Below are 21,460 nucleotides of genomic sequence, written 5' to 3'. Positions count from 1 at the left end.
AACTTCACAAGCCTATGTTTTAGCACTCTATTTGTGTTTGGATTGTAAACCAGGTGTGCTGGGCTATATTTATCAAACCCCACAAAAAAGTCCTGGGTCACCTTTGGATCCAGCTTTCCCTTCTCTTGTCTGTATGTGTAGCATAACAATCCAATTTTTTGCAGTTTGCTTCCATTAGGTTTCTTACCAGTTATCATCTGAGAGGTCGTTTGCCCTGTATGCCTGCTAAAACATCTGTTGCGTACATGTGTGGCCATTTGTACTGCATAGTGCCAGAGCTGTCTTGGAAGCTCGCTTTCAACTAGCATACAATTTGCCATTTCATGAAGAGTACGCCAGCCCCTCTCTGCTGTCCCGTTCTGGTGCGGCGAATAAGGCGCTGACATCTCATGTCTGATTTTGTTTTGCCTCATCAGTGTTTGAAAATCACTGCTTGTGCACTCCATCTGACCTCAAACGCTTTACTGTCCCATATGGGGATACATCTGCTAGGAACTTTTCTGTCGCTATTACTGTGTCGTTTTTCTTCTTTAGAAAATAGACAAACATTGCACCGGAGTAATCAACAGTAAATGCTATTGCATATTTATGCCCATCAATAGATTCGGTGCGCATCGGGCCTGTAAAGTCAGTGTGTATCAACTCTCGTGGGTTCTTGGCTCTTGTATCAGGATTCCTGCTTCTATTCTGAGTGAATTTCCCCTGAATACACGCCTCACACTCTTGCTCGGGTTTACATGCTTTACCCTTAATCTGCATGCCATTAACCACATTCTGCAATTGAAGAATATCGTCGTAATTGCAGCCATTCCTTTATATGATGACATGCATTACATTTGTCATTAGGCTTATTTTCAGTATGTACAACTTTCCATACACATGTATATCATATTTTGTCCCACCTTTTGTAATCAGTGAATCTTTACCTTCTTTAAATATCACTGTTGCCCCGTTGGTGGTTGCCTTCTTTACAGAGAAAATGTCTTGGGGGTAGGAAGGAATGTATAAATCGTTTCTCAGCGTCGCTTTATGTCTTTTTCCTTTGATGTCTATCAAAGACACCTCAGCATCTCCCCTTTTCTGTGCGACTCTGCTGCATTGTGTGCCGTCCGCCCGCTCCACGCGGTGTATTTCCGGTCTGAACCTGCTGTCGAAATTCTTGAACATGTTCACGTCAGTGATGATATGCGAAGTGGCTCCCGTGTCCACCATCAATCCCCTCTCTCGGATGTCGCGACCCAACTGCTCCCTGGAGCTGGCCTCGCCGTCCCTCATCTTGAGCGTGTTGTCGGTGTCGCCATCTTCTGACGCTTTACTGTCGTCATCTTGTCTGTCCTTGTCCTTACACCTGCACGTGGCGTCTTTGTGTGTCTTGCTTTTGCAATGACTGCACAATGTCTTCTGTCCACATTCTCTTACGTTGTGGCCTTTGATCCCACACTTGAAACACACTATGTTGTGTCATCACTGGGCTGGTCACGCGTGTTGGTTTTGGTGGTGTGTCGTCCACTCCGACCCTGTTTCTTCATCACACTGTCCCCTGACTCAGTGTTCAATTTCTCAGTTGCTTCAAAACTCTGTCGCTTAGTCTTCAAATCTGCAAACTTGATTTCATAATTTGAATGTGCCACATGTCTTGCGAATGACTTGAACCTTGCTGGTAGTCCTTTCAATACCATGAATACGATCAAGCTCTAGGATACATCTGCGTGTCATTTGCCTGGGTTATCTGACAACGAACCTACTTTCGATTAAAGATAATCATCAAACCCTTTACCCCAAGGGGGACATCGAAGGATAAAAAAGTGAGATTTTGCGAAGTTTTGCATTCCCTTGCAAAACGTCTTGTGTAAGCTCTCAGTCGTACAGGAGTGGTCCACCTTCCCTTGCAAAACTTTGCGTTCCCTCGCAAAACTTTAGATTTCCTCGCAATACTTTGCATTCCCTCGCAAAGAATGTGAGACCTCGCAATCTTTTTTTTAAATGCGCGTTCATGTACTTCTGGGACAGTTTGGAAAATGCAGACGCTGCAGCGCTTCTGGTTGAGAGAAGACTCGAACTTGACGTAGGAGAGCATCATGGAGGACCTGGAACTCTTCTTGCGGTCAAGAAATGTCCCTCGCATGGACATTACGCTGATGAAAGCGACAAGGTGGGTGTACAGCCACACACTGATGTAATAAAAGAGCAACATGGACATCATAATTATTATTAGTTGTTGTCGTCGTAGTAGTTGTGGCAGTAGTGGTAATCGTCGTAGAAGGTCAAATACGTGAAAGTGAAGCTCGCATTTCTATCGACTCTACTTGTACTGTTCATGTTATTTTAATAATTACGTTAAGACAATTTAAAAGCGATATTACTGTTTGTAAATGTGCTGCCGCTCCCTGATTTATTATTGTCATGTAATATTAAATACGGATAATGATGACTGCAGTGTACCATCACTGATGTGAATATGTTAAATTTGTTAAGTTATCATTAAGTCAAAATTTCAAGTATTTACTCTCACAATTTATCTTTGCAGGATGACATGGCAGTAATTTCTATGATGACTGAAGAACAAATGGGAAAATATATCACTTCCTATGGTGATCGAAGAGCTGTCCTGTTCTTTTGTCAACATTGTACAGTGGTGAGAATGAAATTCTCCTCCAAAGATGAAGAGGCAAACATAAGATCAAGATCTCATGTGTGTGTGTGTGTGTGTGTGTGTGTATATATATATATATATATATATATATATATATATATATATATATATATATATATATATATATATATATATATATATATATATATATATATATATATACTGTGGGGCGGCCCGGTAGTCGAGTGGTTAGCACACCGGCTTCGCAGTGCAGAGGTCGCCGGTTCGCGTCCCGGTCCGGCCTCCCTGTGTGGAGTTTGCATGTTCTCCCCGGACCCGCGTGGGTTTTCTCCGGGTCCTCCGGTTTCCTCCCACACTCCAAAAACATGCATGGCAGGCAGATTGACCACTCCAAATTGTCCCTAGGTGTGAGTGTGAGAGTGACTGTTGTACGTCTTTGTGTGCCCTGCGATTGGCTGGCAACCAATTCAGGGTGTCCCCCGCCTCGTGCCCGAAGACAGCTGAGATAGGCTCCAGCAACCCCCGCGACCCTAATGAGGAATAAGTGGTGCAGAAAATTGATGGATGGATGAGATATATACTGTGTGTGTGTGTTAAAGTTGATATGTCATAGATTCTTGCAAATAGTTGCACTGTTGTAACAAAAATATTTTTTCTACTTTGTATTGCATTTATGTTTGTGATTGATGTTTGTACGAATTTGTCAATGTTAATAAAAGGTGTTCCAAATAAAAGAAGAGTTGGTTAGGAATCTCTGTGAAGTAAAAAGAGTATTAGATAAAATGACGAGTCTGAAGGTAGAAATTGAAGGTGTGATGTTCAATGTTGTTAGTGGGTATGCCCCACAAGTAGGATGTGAGTTGGCGGAGAAAGAGAAATTTTGGTTGGACTTTGATGAAGTCTTACAGAACATCCCGAGAAGTGAGAGGGTTGTAATTGGTCTACACTGTACATGTTGGTGCAAGAAACAAAGATGATGAGGAATTGATGGGCAGGTTTGGACTCCAGATGAGGAACGCTGAAGGAAGATGGTGGTTGACTTTGCTAGGAGAATGGAAATGGGTATTGTGAGTACTTTCTTTCAGAAGAGACAGGAACATAGGGTGACCAATCAGAGTGGAGGCAGAAGTACACAGGTAGACTACATTTTGTATCAACGGCACCATCTGAAGGAAATCAGTGACTGCAAAGTAGTGGTTGGTGAGAGTATAGCCAGACAGCATAGATTGGTGGTGTGCAGGATGACACTGGTAGTGAGGAAGATGAAGAAACCAAAGGTAGAAGTGAGGACAAAATGGTGGAAGTTGAAAAAGGAAGAGTATTGCATGACTTATAGGAATGAGTTAAGACAAGCACTGGGTGGGCAAGAGATCCTTCCAGATGACTGGCAAACTACAGCTAACATAATCAGAGAGACAGGCCTGAAATTACTTGGTGTATCGAGTGGAAGAAAGGTAGTAATGAGGCTTGTTGGTGAAATGGGGAGGTGCATGAGTGTATACAGAGAAAGAGGTTAGCAAACAAGAAGTGGGATCCTGAGAGGCCGGACGAGAGTAGACAGCAGTACAAGGAGATGCAGTGTACGGTTAAAGTAAAGGTGGCAAAGGCCAAACAAGAGGCCTCTGATGACTTGTATGCGAGGCTGGACAGCAAAGAATGCGAGACTGATCTTTCTAGGCTGGTGAGACAGAGATGGAGGTGGAGAGGGGTGAGGATCTGAGGGTACGAGAGGGAATAGAAATTTGAAGAAGGTCAGATAGGTATAGGGGGGCAAGGTTATGGGTAGCTTTAAATGTATAAAGAAGAATTTTAGAGTTGATTCTATATTTCACCGGGAGCCAGTGGAGCTCTTGGAGGATGGAGGTGATGTGGTGAAAGGATGAGGTTCTGTTGATGATCCAGGCTGAAGAATTCTGGACTAATTGAAGTTTGTGGAGAGGTTTCTGAGGGACACCTAAGAGAAGTGAATTGCAATAGTCAATCCGGGAGGTGATAAGACTATGAGCAAGGATACCAGTGGTGTGAAGGGTGAGAGACGGGCGGATACGATTGATATTGCGTAGGTGGGAGTATGCAGATCGGGTTAAGTTATTTATATGGGAGTGGAAAGATGACACCTAGGCTTTTGACCTGATGGGAGGGAGAAAGAGTCGAATTGTTAAACTGTGAAACTGTTAGCTTTGCTCAAGGTGGATTTGGTACTAATTATGAGAATTTCAGTTTTTTTCGCTGTTAAGTTTGACAAAGTTATGGGTAAACAAGGATTTAATTTCAGATAGGCAGAGTGAAACGGAAGAAGGTGGAAGAGAGGTGTTTTGTTTGCTGCAGAGATAGAGCTGGGTGTCATCCGCAAAGCAATGAATTTTTTATATCAAATTTATGGAGAATATTTCCAAGGGGAAGAAGGGAGGTGATAAAAATTAGCGGTCCCAGAACTTTGGGGCACACCAGAAGATACAGGGGAGGACTGTGAAGTGAAGGAGTTAATTTGGATGAACTGAGAGAGGCCAGAGAGATAAGAGTGGGACCAAGGTAGGGGCGTGTCGGTGATCCCTATGGAGGAAAGTCTGTCAAGGAGGATGGGATGAGAAATGGTGTCAAAAGCTGCAGTGAGGTCAACAGGGATGAGGATCAGAATCAGAATCATCTTTATTGCCAAGTACGTAGAACACACAAGGAATTTGTTTCCGGTAGAACACGCTGCACAGTTCCATTTTGGCTACTGTTGAAAGAGTTCAAAGAGTTCAAAGAGTTAATGGCTTGGGGGAAGAAGCTGTTTAAATGACTGTTGGATTTGGTGCGCATGGATCGGTAGCGCCTGCCTGAGGGGAGTAGCTGGAAAAGGGGGGGGTCCAGTAGGATTTTCCGCGCCCTAGTTTGGATTCTTGCAGTGTGCAAGTCCTCGAGAGTGGGTAGGGTGGTGCCAATGATTTTTTTCCGCCGTTCTAACTGTCCGTTGAAGTCGGATTTTGTCCATTTTTGTGGCGGCCCGAACCAAACGGTGATGGAAGAACACAGGATGGATTCGATGACAGCCGTGTAGAAATGTTGCAGCACCTCCTGTGGCAGGCCATGCTTCTTTAGCAGCCTCAGGAAGTACATTCTCTGTTGGGCCTTTTTCAGGATAGAGTTGGTGTTGACCTCCCACTTCATGTCCTGGGAGACTGTGATTCCCAGGAACTTGAAGGTCTCAACGGTTGACACCAGGCAGTTGGATAGTGTGAGGGGTAGCTGTGGTGATGGATGTTTCCTGAAGTCCACGATCATCTCAACTGTCTTGAGCGTGTTCAGCTCCAGGTTGTGACGGCTGCACCAGAGCTCCAGCTGGATGGAGAGTAAGCTGGTGTCAGCTGGCAAAAGAAGATCGTTCCTGTGCATATGTGCAGAGTTGTAGTAACTGCAGAGGAATAAAGTTGATGAGCCATACAATGAACTATGGGAAAGTGTAATTGAAGCTCGATTAAGAACAGAAGTGAACATTTGTGAGCAGCAGTATGGCTTCATCCCAAAAAAGTGTACAACAGATGCAGTGTTTGCTTTAAGAATGCTGATAGAGAAGTACAAAGAAGGCCAGCATGAATTGAATTGTGTCTTTGTAGATCTGGAGAAAGCGAATGACAGGGTTCCCAGAGAAGAGCTGTGGTATTGCATGAGGAAGTCTCGAGTGACAGAAAAGTATGTCAGAGCGGTGCAAGACATGTATCATGACTGTAAGACAGTTGTGAGATTTGAGGTGGGACTCCATCAGGGGTCAGCTCTGAGCCCCTTCTTATTCGCTATGGTGATGAACAGGCTGACAGACGATGTCAGACAAGAGTCTCCTTGGACCATGATGTTTGCAGATGACATTGTGATCTGTAGCGAGAACAGGGAACAGGTGGCGGAGAAACTAGAGATGTGGAGATATGCCCAGGAAAGGAGAGGAATGAAGATCAGTCATAGCAAGATGACATATGTGTGTGTGAATAAGAGTATTCCAAGTACAAGAGTGATGCTACAGGGAGAAGAGATAAAGAAGGTGGAAGATTTTAAGTACTTTGGGTCAACTGTCCAGAGCAATGGAGAGTGTGGTAAAAAGGTGAAGAAGCCTGTCCAGGCAGGCTGGAACGGCTGGAGAAAAATGTCAGATGTGATGTGTGAAAGAAGGGGTTCAGCTACGATGAAAGGAAAAGTGTATATTCAAGTGTGTATTCAATGCAAAGAACTAAATGATCACTGTCCTTATTTCTTACAAGAATTCCAATAAATAGCCTTGAAACATTTTCAAATTGTGAGATTACAATTGCTGCCACTTTTATTCCTGTCTCTGGCTGTTTGGATCAATCTGTATATTTTGAACACATGCAATGATGCATCTGGGAATTTAAAAAAGGGTTGTGTATGAAAAGGGGGCCAAAGTCTAAAATGGATGGGGCCAGATTTAACTAGATTGCCCAAGTATACAAAACTGATTGGAATAAACCAAAATACATTCATTGGAGCATGATATTTCTAAATTGCAAATAAAAAAACATCATTTGTCTAAAATCCATATTTCTAATATACAAACAATTTTAATTCAAGTCACATAATTTCTTCATACATAAAATAAACAAACTATTTCTATTTTCCCTAGTTACGACACAATAAATGCTGTGCTATTTTGATATGCTATGTTACAGAGATGACAAAGAGAACAGACATTGCACAATATTTCTCATTAATATCTACTTAAATTTCTTTGCTTGGAAGATTTCCAATGTGCGGCAACAGCTCTGAAATAATGTCCCTTATCCGCTAAATTCGAATCATTAACAGCAGTTTGCTGAAACGAATTGTCACTCCGTTGCTTCTTCAAGAAAATGAAAATATGTTTGTGTTTAATGTCTTTTAGGGTTTTACTGCTGTTCTCTCACTCCATAATGCAACCATTTATGTCGATGTTGTTCGATGTAAATACTGCAATGTATCATGAGTACATGATTATTCAATTATATTGTCTCAGCAGTTCCCAGTGAATCATGACAAAAGTTAAAACCTCTCAAGCAAAACAGTTTTCAATTGCTGTTTAACTAAATTAGTTTCTTTAGCTATTTTAAAAGAAGTATGTCATATGAGGCGCAGATCACGTAGCAATATGGGCCAATCGTAATAGACGCGCGCCGGTGCTGGCGCAGTGGAGTTACAAAGTTGCTCCATCGGCTGTCAAAATGCGTAAATGGGACGGCCCAAATGCATCGCTGCACATGTGTTTTTGCGTTTACAATAGAATCTGGGCTGTAGTATTAGCTGTATGTATCAATTTAATTCGATTTTATAAAAATCATCGAGTAATGCTGTCTGCTTGGCCCATGAACCATGGTGAAGGTGGTGACAACAGTCTCAAAAATACGATTTATGAGACCAATCTATGTCACCCTGTAGTTTCATCATTATCCGAACGAAATATGCTGGATGCTCTTGATGCTAGTGTGCCACGTTGTTGGCGTAAGGCCGTGACATCGAATGCTACATGCAAGGCATGTAGAGGCAGAGCAGGTGAAGGCATTGACTGGGGTTTGGGTATGGCACTGGCATGATGTCTCCTTTGACGTTTCCTGGTCCGTCGGTCACCTCGGTCTTCCTCAAGTTTCTGTATTCCTTGTTGGAGGAGCTGCCGCCAGATGGAGCGTTAAGCTGCAATGTCCTCCAGCTGGGTCAGTCGTGTTCAGGCCACATTTTTTCATGGCAATCTTCACCTGGTCTTTATAGTGTTTTTTTGGGGGGGGCCTCCTGCCAGGCGACGGCTGAGATGGAGCTGACCATAAAGCACCTTACGTGGCAAGCGCTCTTCTGGCATCCTGATCACATGGCCTAGCCAGCGAAGTTGGTGCTGAGTGACTGCAGCTTCCACACTGGTGCAGTTGGTTTTGCAGGGTATTTCAGTGTGGGGGACTCATAGCCCAAGGATGCATTGTAGGCACTTGATGTCGAAGGCCTTGAGCATCCTGAGGTGGCAACTGTACAGGGTCCATGCTTCGCAGCTGTAGAGAAGGGTTGACACAACAACGGCCCGATAAACTGCAGCCTTGGTGCGGAGTTTGAGATCTTTGTTTTGAAAGACTCTCCTCCTAAGTCTGCCAAAAGATGCTGATGCCTTTTTGATCCGGTTTTGTATCTCTCTGTCGATGCTGCAGTCGTCAGAGAGAAAGCTGCACAGGTATTTGAAAGAGTCCACTATTGCTAGTGGCTTATTGGAGATGGTGAATGTTGGTGGATGAACTGGAGGAATGGATGCCCACTGACAGACTACCTCAGTCTGTTCCACATTGACAGAGAGGCCCACTCTACCATAGGCATCTGCAGCAGCTGAGAGACTAGCTTGTAGTGGTTCTGGTGTGTGGGCCACAACTGCACAGTCATCTGCATATTGGAGTTCGATGACTTGCTCTGATCTTACTTTTGTGACTGCCTGTAGCTTCCTGATGTTGAATAGATTTCCATCAAGCCGGAAATCTATGGTAACCCCACTGTTCTTCTCGATCCTCTCATGGAGCAACAGTGTCACACACAGGAGGAAGATGTTGAACAGGACTGGTGCGAGGACACATCCCTGGCGTACACCAGTCTGCCACATTAGGGTCGCATACACTCACTGTTTTTTTGGTCTGGAATGCCCCCGTGGGGACACTTTAGGAATTTTCATGAGACGTCTTTAAAACATGGTTTGAAGTCTCTCAGAGCAATTAGCCCATGGGGACCTCATGGTCTTCTTCTTCTTCTTTTCCTTTCGGCTTTTCCCTTCAGGGGTCGCCACAGCGAATCATTGTCCTCCATCTATCCCGGTTTTGTGCATCCTCTTCTCTCACACCAGCTACCGTCATGTCCTCTTTGACCACATCCATAAACCTCCTCTTCTGTCTTCCTCTCGGTCTCCTGTCGAGAGGAAGACTGAAGATTTTAGGTGTATATATATATATATATATATATATATATATATATATATATATATATATATATATATATATATATATATATATATATATATATTCTCTTTTCCTTTCTGCTTTTTCCTTCAAGGGGTCGCCACAGCAAATCAGTGTCCTCCATCTTGAGAGGTTTATTCCGCATGTTTGTTTTGGCCAAGCTTTTACGTCGGATGCCCTTCCTGACACAACCCACACAACCCTCTGTAGTTATCCGGGCTTATATATATATATATATATATATATATATATATATATATATATATATATATATATATATATATATATATATATATATATATATAGGGCGGCCCGGTAGTCGAGTGGTTAGCACACCGGCTTCACAGTGCAGAGGTCGCCGGTTCGCGTCCCGGTTCGACCTCCCTGTGTGGAGTTTGCATGTTCTCCCCGGACCCGCGTGTGTTTTCTCTGGGTCCTCCGGTTTCCTCCCATACTCCAAAAACATGCATGGCAGGCAGATTGACCACTCCAAATTGTCCTTAGGTGTGAGTGTGAGAGTGACTCGTGCCTGAAGACAGCTGAGATAGGCTCCAGCAACCCCCGCGACTCTAATGAGGAATAAGCGGTACGGAAAATATATATATATATATATATATATATGTGTGTGTGTGTGTTATGTGTAGTGTATATATATGTATGTAATGTATATGTCTCATCTCATTTTCTGTAGCGCTTATTCCTATTGCACTGTGAAGCCGGTGTGCTAACCACTCGACTACCGGGCCGCCCTTATATGTATATGTGTGTTTTTTAATTTGATCACTCTTTCTGTTAACCCATAATAAAGTCATAACAGAACCAAACTTCATTTTTACTTTTCAGCCTTACAATCGTCCAATCAAGCCCAACTACAAATGCTCTTTTTAAAAATGCTGCTGTCCGGTGGTTCTCGTGGCTGAGCTTTCTTGATGTCACATGCCTCTAAAAAGTTGGGGATGATCATCACACTTTGAGAAATACTATCCTTGTTGTAGATGATGAAGCCAGAGATAATTTAATCATGAGAAATATGGACAAATGTTTTCTGCAAATGAAACAAAGGCACAATGAAATTTCACAAGGTGTCCCCGAATGTTAAAACTACATTTTAAAAGGAATCTCTGAATTGTAATCCTACAGGCCTTCAATCTGTTTCATAGTCGGTCTATTCAACCATGGAACCCCAGACGGTGGATGATGACATCTGCATCCTCAAACACGAGACAGCCGACACTGCTGTTGGAGAGAGCCCTGTATCGGTGTGTGCTGGCGATGAATCTGTAGCTTCTCATTTTGCTCTCGTCACAGCCTATGAGGACATCAAAAAGCGACTGAGAGAGACTGAGCGAGATAATACTTTCCTTAGGAAACGAGTTAAGCAGCTGGAGGATAAGGTATGAATACAATGCAATGCTCAAGTCAGGCTGTCAAAGGGGTGCTTATATTCTGTGTTTAACTGAAATTTAAAAATACATTGATTAATCACTATATCACATTTCACATTATCACAAGTTTCATTATAGTATATTACATTTTTCCTTCCCACAGTACTGTATTCAGAAAAACAATGCCAATTACTCAGAGGTTTTGTACATGCCTTGACGCATGAATGGTTCCTGGCGGAACATCGACTGATGAAAGCTGAGTGGATTTATTCTATGAGCTGATTGGCAGCACATCTTTGCAGCCCCGCCCAGCACCTTCCCTTGTGAGCCTTTCACGGTGATCACTGATTAGCGTGTCTCATCACAACCACTCTCGTCTGCCTGCCTCTGTAGCATACTTTCTCCTGTCGCGTTTGCTGCATGTGCAGCGGCGGATTATGGGTGAAAGTATGTGTGCGTGTTTGTGTGTGTGAGAGAGAGAGAGAGAGAGAGAAGGGGCGGGGGTGATTTGTACGCCTCATCACACAGTGGCTATGCGAGGACAGTAAAAGCTAGAGCAGACATGTACAACTCCAGGCCGGGAGGGCCACTGTCCTGCCTGTTTTTCATCTGACCCGGCTGCAACACACCCTATTTGGATGATCAGCTCATCAGCCAGCTCTTAAAACAGCATCAAAACGGTCTTGATGATTTGAATTAGGTGTGTTGCTCTTGGGAGAGCTGGAAAACCGGCAGGACAGCGGCCCTTGAGGACCGACTTTGGACACCCCTGAGCTAGAGGCTAAGGTTGGTCACACCATCAGAGCATAAGGTGAAACCACGAACACTGATGAATATTCATGATTGTATAATTGTATAATGTTTTAGAATTACGTTTAAGTAAATATGCATACTGCTGGTTGCCCTGTGTTCAATGGGTTAGCACGTCGTCTTCACGATGCAGAGGTTTAATTCCGGTTCTGGTCTCCCTGTGTGGAGTTTGCATATTCTCCCCGAGGCCTGTGTGGGGTTTCTCCAGTTTCCTCCAACCATTCCAGGAAATGAAAAAAAGTGGTTAATCATTTCTGTGTGCCCTGCAATTCACTGGCAACCGGTTCACGATGTTCCCTGCCTACTGCCTAAAGACAGCTAGGATAGGCTCAAGCAACCCATGTTACTCCTGTGAAGAAAAATAGGTTCGGAAGATGAATCTAATCCAGTGTTACGTCTGTGTAAACTCTCAGTCGTACAGGACTGGTCCATCGATGAAAAGGTTTCTTCATCCGTCATCTGTACTTCTTTGAAGGTGACGGACGTTACGCTTCTTATCCAAGACGGCAAATCGAGGAGATCAAAGGGCTTGAAAGACATGAAAGGGTTGAAAGGCGCACTTCAAAAGCATACACACGTCAGCGCCGCGGTGCGCACGTGGGACGCCACAGTCTCGCTTTGTTTGGAAGCGAAGCAAATAATAGCAGATGGAGACAGGCGTACCGAACAAAAACGTTTATTCTGGTCCATAAATCTGCACAGACAGAAATCAATTCAAAGCGCACGTCAAATAAGGACCAGGAATAAAAACTACATGAAAACAAAAAGCACTAGCACAAAGGCGAGGAGGAAAGAAACAAACAAGGGTCTAAAAAACGAAATTCGACATGCCTAATTTACAAATGCACAAAATGATGCAATTGGAATGTATGTCATATTTTCCCTTCAAGGGGTCGCCACACCGAATCAGTGTCCTCCATCTTCAGAGGTTTGATTTGCATGTTTGTTTTGGCCATGCTTTTACGTGGGATGCCCTTCCTGACACAACCCTCTATATTTATCCAGGCCTGGGACCGGCACAAGAAGACACTGGCTTATGTTCGCTTATTGGCTACAGAACAAGCAACTCTATGAACTTAATAAAGATGAAGATGCATTCTACAACAGTAAAAAAAAAAAAAAACATTTTCTCTGATGTGTCCCTTGATGGAGCCTCGCCCCCCCCCCCCCCCCCCACATGGGGCTTCACCCCGCTATTTGATAAGCACTGCACAAGTCTAAGAAAATGTGGGAGTGTAACATGTAAATCATTACTCTTACATGTGTGTTCTTAACTCACTCAATGCCAGAATATGTGCAAAAACATGTCCACTCCAGTGCCAGGGTTTTTGTCATTTTCACTCAAATTGCAGGGCCCACAGAATATTGAGTTTTTGGACAACATAAACATTTACTACAGTGTTAGAAACCTCAGACTTTTGTTTCATCAGAAAAAAATAGTTAATTCATATGGGTCTCGAGCTACAGTCGATGAGGTTGAAATGGGAGTGGCAATAGAAAATACAATACATACATATTGATTAATATAGCGCTTTAACAACAGATAAAGCTGTAACAAAGTGCTTACATGGACAAAAGGCAAATGCTGCCCCCTCGTGGAAAAAACATTGCCAGAGGTCTGACCAGCACTTTATCGGCGCCCCCCGCAAGAAAAAACAAAACCCGAAGAAATTTGGAATTGGCTCTCCACATCACATTTTTCAATTCCTGAATAAAAAGTAGATTTCCAGTTCTCCCCTAACATGCTTTCTAAGCCCCACCTAAGGGCACCACTTTTTTTCTTTATTTCACACTTTCCAGCACTCATTCCAAGGACACAAAAAGGGGTTCTTACGGTGAACTCAAAACTTTCGTTTGGTGCTTATGCACAAACAAGAGACATGACTCATGCCCCAAGGTGGAGAGATGCTACCCTCTCGGCCATCAGCATAAGAATCAGAAAACCTTGCACAGTCCCGCAATGGGGGAATTTGCAATTTACATCAGCAAATTTGAAAGAGGTGGGGTGGGAGGATAAAAAAAAAGTATGCATAATAGAAATGCCAGAAGACTGAAATGTATAACTGTCCAAAAATGTTTCATATGAAGAACCGTACATAGTGCACGTATAAAAAACATATTTGGTGTATGTAACTATTGAGTCGACATAAGGTGGCTGTACCATTCACAATGGAAAAGTCCAGTTTTTTTTTCATTCACATGTGATGATGAAGAAGCCTGAGAGCAGTCGGTAGGAACGAGCGGCGGTATCTCTACTTCTTGCAGCGCAGGTGTAACAGTCCCTGGCTGAAGGAGCTACCCAGTGGCGTAGGTTGGGCAGGGGCCGTCTATCATAGCTTTTAGTTCAACTAGCTTCCGTCTGTTGCCCACCTCCTCCAGAGAGTCCAAGGAGCAGGCCATGACAGAACTGGCCCTCTTGACCAGACGCTCCAGTGTTTTTCTGTCCTGGGTGGTGATGCTTCCTGAGCAGCAGACAATTCCATAGTGGATGGCTGAAACGACCACAGTCATAGAAGGTCTTGAGGAGTGACCCCTGAACCATAAAACACCTCAATTTCCCGAGTGATCAGGGCATCCGTGTTTGTAGTCCAATCCAGTTTATTGTTGAGAATAACACCTAAGTACTTGAAGGAGGTCACCCTCTCTACGTCCGTACCCTGGATGTTCAACGGTGCAGGTAAAGACTGTTTCCTGCAGAAATATCCAACCAACTCCTTAGGTTCCAGGGTTGATCTGGAGGTGATTCTGATGGCACCAGTCCCCTGTACTCCCGATCATCGTCCTCTGAAATGAGCCGCCAATAGCAGATTTATTAGATAATTTCTGATGGTGGCAGGTTTGAGTGTTGTACTTGAAGTCCAAGTTGTTGAGGGTGAACAGGAATGGAGCCAGAACTGTCCCCTGCGCCGCTCCAGTGCTGCAGAGAAGCCTGTTCGACTCACAGTTCTTTGCTCTCTCATACTGTGGCTGGTTTGTGAGCTAATCTGTAATCCATGATGTGAAGCGGTGGTCCACTCCGGCATGCCGCAGCTTGTCCCCCAGTAGATTGGGCTGGATGGTTTTGAATGACTGGAGAAATTAAGAATGTGATCCACACATGCTCCCAGCATTCTCCAGGTGCAGCAGCGCCGAGTGAAGGACGTAGATGGTGGTGTCCTCCACACCGATGCTGTGCTAGGAAGCAAACTGTAGCGGGCCCAATCATGAGCTCGCCAGCGGTCGCAGGTGGGCAAGGACGGCATCCCCAACATATTCATCAGGTGAGACGCCACCGGTCTGTAGCATTTGATCTCCTTCGGGTGGGTAATCTTGGGCACTGGGACCTGGCATGCCGTTTTCCACAGCTGGGGAACTCTGCCCAGCTTCAGGCTCACGTTGAACATGTGCTGGACAATGGCACAGAGCTGGTCAGAGCAGGTCCTGAGGACTCGGCAACCGATGTTTTCCGGACATGCTGCCTTTCTCACTTTCATCCTCCTCTGTTGGTTCCTCACCTATGCGGTTGTGACAGCCAGGCAGGAACCAAGAGGCAGAGTGGCGTCTGACGGTGTGGCGTCAGTTGAGAGGACAGTTGTTTGTTGCTGGAAGCTCGTCATGAGAGGAGGTTGTGAGGGGAAGTCCATGGTGAGAGTGGATGCCGGTGCAACTACAGATGGAGTTGACGGTGCGGCCGGGGCGACAGACGTCCTGTCAAACTGGTGCATCCACGGTGAGAGTGGATGCCGGTGCAGCTACAGATGGAGTTGACGGTGCGGCCGGGGCGACAGACGTCCTGTCAAACTGGTGAAAAAAAGCGCTTTAGTTCATCTGCCCTGTCCTTGTCTTTCTCATTCAATGTCACTGGGCTTTTGCGGCTTGAGAATTTTCCAGGCCTTTCCAGACACCACCGATATTGCTAGCTTGCAGCTTCTCCTCCTAGGCCTTTCCCCTCTCCGATCTTTCTCCTCAGTTGGATCTGCCTGGGTTTCAACTCTTCTCTGTTCCCCGACATAAAAGCCCTTTTCAATTTACCGGCGATAAACCAGGGGGAAGCCAATTTTTGTTGTCGGAGATCAGAAAGCCTAGGTTCCTCCTTTTTTTGGCTGCCACCCAGCTTACACTGCACCTTACCCCCGTTGGCTCCTCCCACAGCTTGAGAGCTTATGGAAAATGCCTAGCCTCTGCATTTTTGCTTAACCCTTTCACACAATGGGCTCTTTATAGTCAACTAATTACGTACAATCTGATTATTTTGGGTAGGATAATGATACACTGGAATTTAATAATCTATTTAGACTTCAAACAAGTAAATTAATCAGTTTATCCCCATTAATTCCCAAACCTTCACATTAACTTATAAATACAATACTAATATATTGATTTATATAGTGCTTTAACAACAGCTGAAGCTGTAACAAAGCACTTAACATGGACGTCTATCAGGAAAAGCAGTGACAAGGACAGTAGAAAGCACCATGGAGTAAAACCAAGATCAAGTCGGAATCATGATGAGTTGAATGCCAAAGAATACAAGTGAGATATCCCCGATAATTTGATGGAAATCTTACAATTTCAAATATTCCCGGAATTTTCACAACCTGAGTTAAATGAACTTCATGGTATCATTCTTGTTTAATCATTCCTGCTTTGATGTAGAACGTGATATCTGTACATACTTATCAGCCTATTTTTGTGCACCCTTGTGTCATTCTCCTAGCTCTTCTGGCCTGAGGCTACACAAGGTCCTCAATATGTCAACAAGGCCTTCAGCGCATATAGAGGAATTTATATTGAAAAAGAGGACCTGCAGATGGAGCTCAACAAACTGGTGTGTTTTACGGGTTACATTCATATTTCTTCATCCCAGTAACGTTGAAATTGTCAAACATTATTCCAGGCGGTCGATTCAATTGTACATTTTTAATACAATGTCCATCCATCCATCTATCCATCCATCCATGCATTTATTATATTTCTTTCTCACTTTATAATCTGGTATCGGGTCACAGAGGCAGTATCTTTAGCAAGGAAACCCACACAATCTTCTTCACATATTTCATCCACTCTTCTGGTGAAATCCTGAAGACATTCCTTGGCTAACAGGTACACATACTGTAATCTCTCCAGATTGTCTCCCGAAGGGATGTTTGCCAGAAACACCTCACCAGGGAGGTGTCCAAGAGACGTCCTAACCATATTGTTGACCCATCCCACTTGTCTCCACTGGGTGCAGAAGAAGCAACGTTTTTACTCAAAGCACATCCTGGCTGACGAAGCTTCACACGTCAAATCAAAGATATTTACCTGTATCTTGCCTTTAAAAGGAAAAGAGTCACATGCCCCCAATGTTAACAAGGTCCCACCACAGGAAGACAAGGCAAAAGTAAAAACAAAAAAAAGTAAATAAAAAATAAAATAAAAGTAAAGTAAATTGCCTTAAATTTAGTCAAAAAAAATATAACATAAATGTATTCAAAGACATCCAGACATTGTTCTTCATGGCCTCACCAAACTCCTCCCATGCCTGAGTTTTTTTTCACAGTAACTACAAAAGCTGCTTGGCCATATACATCAGCTGCCTCAGGAGTCCCAAAAAGGCCTTATAGTACTCTGTCTTCAGCTTCAGGGCTGGTTTACACCAACATATTTGGGGGTTGCCACCACTGAAAGAGCCACCAGTCAGACTACTCAAACAATGGAGGAAAAAATGGTCGTCCACACAGCCTCAGTGTTGTCCCAACATATGGGCGAATTTGTATTGGAAGTCTGAAGTGAACCCCTGTCTGACAGGGTACTGTGATAATTTTTCCCAGCAAACCCTCACAATACATTTGTGGGTGTGCCAGGTTGGACCGGCATGTTTCTTTGGCATTGCTCGATTAACAGCCCCACCACTTTTATGGATCCAAGTGTGCATTGGATGTTCAATATCAAACCACTTCTTTTCTCATCCTGGGGTTTGAGCGGGGTTCCTTCCCATTCTGCTATTCTATGTCTCACTGTCATTGCCCAACTGACCATTGATGTCCCCCAACAGAACAATGGCATCTCCTGCAGAAGCACAGTATTTTCCGGCATATAAATGACACCGCAATATAAGACACACCCCCAATAATAATAATAATAATACATTACAATACATTGTAAGCGCCTTTCAAAGCTCTCAAGGACACTTTACAGTCACAGACAAGCATAGGTACAAGAATAAAATACAATCACAAATAGAATGCAATAAACGCTACACATAAAATGCCATTTTAAATAGGTGGGTTTTGAGAAGGGACTTGAAGGTGGGAAGAGAATCGATGTTACGAATGTTGGGAGGAAGTGAGTTCCTACGTTTGGGGGAAGAGCAGCTGAAGGCTCTGTCACCCATTGTGCTGACACGGACAGGGAGGCACACAGAGGCGGAGGGGGGAGAGCATCTGAGGGAACGAAAGGGAATAGAAATTTGAAGAAGATTAGATAGGTATGGGGGGCAAGGTTATGGATAGCTTTAAATGAATAAAGAAAAATTTTAAAGTGAATTCTATATTTGACCAGGATCCAGTGGAGCTCTTGGCGGACGGGGCTGATATGGTGAAAGGATGAGGTCCCGGTGATGATCCGGGCTGAAGAATTCTGGACGAGTTGAAGTTTGAAGAGAAGTTTCTGAGCGACACCAAAGAGAAGTGAATTGCAATAGTCAATCCGGGAGGTGATAAGACTATGAACAAGGATAGCAGTGGTGTGAGGAGTGAGAGACGGGCGAAAACAATTGCTATTGCGTAGGTGGAAGTACGCAGACAGGGTTAAGTTATTTATATGGGAGTGGAAAGAGAGTGTGCTGTCAATGATGACACCAAGGCTTTTGACCTGATGGGAGGCAGAAACGGTTGAATTATCAACTGTGAGAGAGAAACTGTTAGCTTTGCTCAATGTGGATTTGGTACTAACGAGGACAATTTAATTTTTTTCACTGTTAAGTTTGAGGAAGTTATGGGTAAACCAGGATTTAATTTCAGAGAGGCAGAGTGAAAGGGAAGAAGGTGGAAGAGAGGCGTCGGGTTTGCTGGAGAAATAGAGCTGGGTGTCATCCGCAAAGCAATGAAATTGTATACTAAATTTATGGAGAATATTGCCAAGGGGAAAAAGGTAGGCGATAAAGAGGATAGGTGCCAGGACAGAGCCTTGGGGCATACCAGAAGATACAGGAGAGGACTGTGAAATGAAGGAGTTAATTTGGATGAACTGAGAGCGGCCAGAGAGATAAGAGTGGAACCAGCGTAGGGGCCTGTCGGTGATCCCTATGGAGGAAAGTCTGTCAAGGAGGATGGGATGAGAAATGGTGTCAAAAGCTGCAGTGAGGTCAAGAAGGACGAGGATGGGTGGATGGATTTGCCTTTATTAGTCTTGCAGTGGAGACATGTACATTTCACAGCAGCAAAGTGATGAAAGGAATGAAAGTAGAAAAACAAAATACATGGGCTGCTGGAAAGGCAGCCACTCGCGCGGCGCCGTCTTGAAGTCAACAGAACAAAAAAAAACCTAAATAAATAATATGACAACACAAATACAATATGACAACACAAAGACACAGAGAGGCATTCATTCTCAAGCACTTTCTGTACCCTCTTTGTTACATGAAGCAGTTCGAGATGAAAGAGGAGAAGATTAAAGCGTCTTTCCACCAGTGGATCATGGTGGAATGTGCACGTCGACTACAAGCTAAATGTTGAAAGCAAACACGCAGCTGTAGCATCCCATGACGAAAAGAGATTGTCTCACATCTCCTGTCCCAAATAAATCCACTTCAATTCCAAGAGGCAACAGTTCCACATACACATCGGCGCTCTGCGCTGACGCTCCTTTTCTTCTTATCGGGGGCTCCTCAAGCCATGCATCCATCCAGCCGCAGACTGTCCAACAGCACCGACCTTTCCGCTGAACGAAGCAGGGCTGTGAAGATGCTGCCCATTACATGCGCAAAAAATGCACAATAGCCCCAGAGCTGTCCAGCACTGACAGTCCAATAGCACCGACATTCCTCCCATTCAAAAACAGTACTGGCATATTCATGCTGCCAGTGACGGAGAGTAAACCGGCGTCAGCTGCCAAAAAGATCATTCGTGCACTTTGAACAGAGCTGATTCTGTACTGTGGAGGGGACGGAAACCAGATTGGAATGGTTCGTAGAGATCATTCTGGGAGAGGTGAGAGTGTAGCTGGGAGTACACAACTTTTTCTAAGATCTTGGAAATAAAAGGAAGGTGAGAAATGGGCCAAAGTTCTTGAAGTCATTGGGATCAGATCCAGGCTTTTTAAGGATTGGTGTGACAGCCGCCGTTTTGAGCGGGACAGGAACAATTCCCGAGGACAGCGAGGAGTGAATAATGGCTGAAATGAATGGAAGGAGAGATACCAAGCAGGACTTGACCCCAACTGTTGGGAGAGGATCTAATTGACAGGAAGAATTCTTGGATTTAGTTATGAACTTCGAGATTGTAGAGGGATGTTGGAGATCAAGGGAAGATAAGAGATGAGAGGGGGTAGGAGGGGTACACAAGAGCCAAGTTGCTGGTGGATTTTGTTGACTTTTTCTGAAAAGAATAAGAGAGAATTGCAGGTGTCAGAGGAATAAAAGTGAAGGTGGAGAGAAACAGGGTTGAATGATTCTGTTATAAAGAGAAAAGGGAGCCAGAGTATTTCCAGTATTTGAGTCAATGAGTCCAGAGTAGTACTTAGCTTGCGAGATACTGTTCTTGTAGAGAGAAAGTTGAGTGGTGTACATCATCTTTGTGAACAGTGAGTCTGGTTCTCCGATAAAGTATTTCAAGCTGCCGTGTTTTCAATTTCATGGAGCAGAGATGAGTGTTGAACCGGGGTGCAGAACGAGTGAATAAAACAGTGGGATTTGACAGGAGTGAGCGTGTGAGTCGTGGAGGTCCGAGTTGTAGCGGGAAACCCGAACAACTGATTGTGAACGCATTCAGTTAGATTTCTGAACCTGGGGACAAATAATGGCTGAATTGTGATTGGTTAGATTCTCTCTCTCTCTCTCTCTCTCTCTCTCTCTCTCTCTCTCTCTCTCTCTCTCTCTCTCTCTCTCTCTCTCTCTCTCTCTCTCTCTCTCTCAAAATTTACTCAAAAAAATTGCCAAATGGTTCAGTTGACAAAGCAAAGTTGGCTCTGTGTTTTCCTGTTGTGAACTGTGCTATCATCATAGCACTTTCAGTTTGAATTACCATTGAATGGCCAAGCACCCCCCCCAACCATCGTCTAAAGGGGTGTTCACACGCGGCACATTTGATTAGTAAACCAGTATAAGACATATCGCAACAAAATACATGAAGTATTTTGTTGCGATATGTCTTATACTGGTTTAAATTTTGTGGAACCTTCACACATAAAAAGCTGCTTACTAAAGTTAAGCGTGGTAACCCCGGTGGAGCCGTGCCTTGCGTTTACATGGCAGTTTCCGCGGCCGTGCAATATGAGAGTAATAACATGAAAATACAACATGCGCATACTGGATGTAGAGTGTACTTCCTATTCCCCGCCTTGTAACTGGTAAATGAATCTCAATCAACTACCTTTGAATCCAGCAACATTTACTTTGTCTATTAATTTCAACTTGAGATGAAATGTTCCTGTCCGTCATTCCATTTGCATGTCTTATTTATCACCCTTTCAATTTCAAACAGCTGTCTTGAGTAAATTGGTAATCTTATGCATAGAGGGGTTTTTTT

At 44.0% G+C, this 21,460-nt stretch overlaps 1 protein-coding gene across 6 annotated transcripts in view; it reads left to right on the top strand.

Annotated features, from left to right (window-relative positions):
- The window catches only part of azi2 (5-azacytidine induced 2), a 53,821-nt gene that overhangs the window by 2,716 nt on the left and 29,645 nt on the right, over positions 1-21,460 (top strand). For 4 of the 6 annotated variants that reach the window (XR_016115162.1, XM_088997684.1, XM_088997682.1 and 1 more), the window contains exons 2-5: positions 2,011-2,152; positions 2,528-2,635; positions 10,699-10,952; positions 16,450-16,560. Coding sequence is in view for 5 of the 6 variants with exons in the window: in XM_088997684.1 (XP_088853810.1) it covers positions 10,734-10,952; positions 16,450-16,560 (330 nt within the window). In the remaining variant the exon portion in view is untranslated. The remainder of the gene's footprint in view (positions 1-2,010; positions 2,153-2,527; positions 2,636-10,698; positions 10,953-16,449; positions 16,561-21,460) is intronic. The other 2 variants (XM_088997685.1, XM_088997683.1) reach the window with 2 other exon arrangements.

The sequence above is a fragment of the Hippocampus bargibanti genome, linkage group LG06, assembly GCF_051943395.1.
Source record: "Hippocampus bargibanti isolate YZ-2025 linkage group LG06, ASM5194339v1, whole genome shotgun sequence".
NCBI lineage: Eukaryota > Metazoa > Chordata > Actinopteri > Syngnathiformes > Syngnathidae > Hippocampus > Hippocampus bargibanti.
This window is presented reverse-complemented; position numbering and strand designations above follow the sequence as displayed.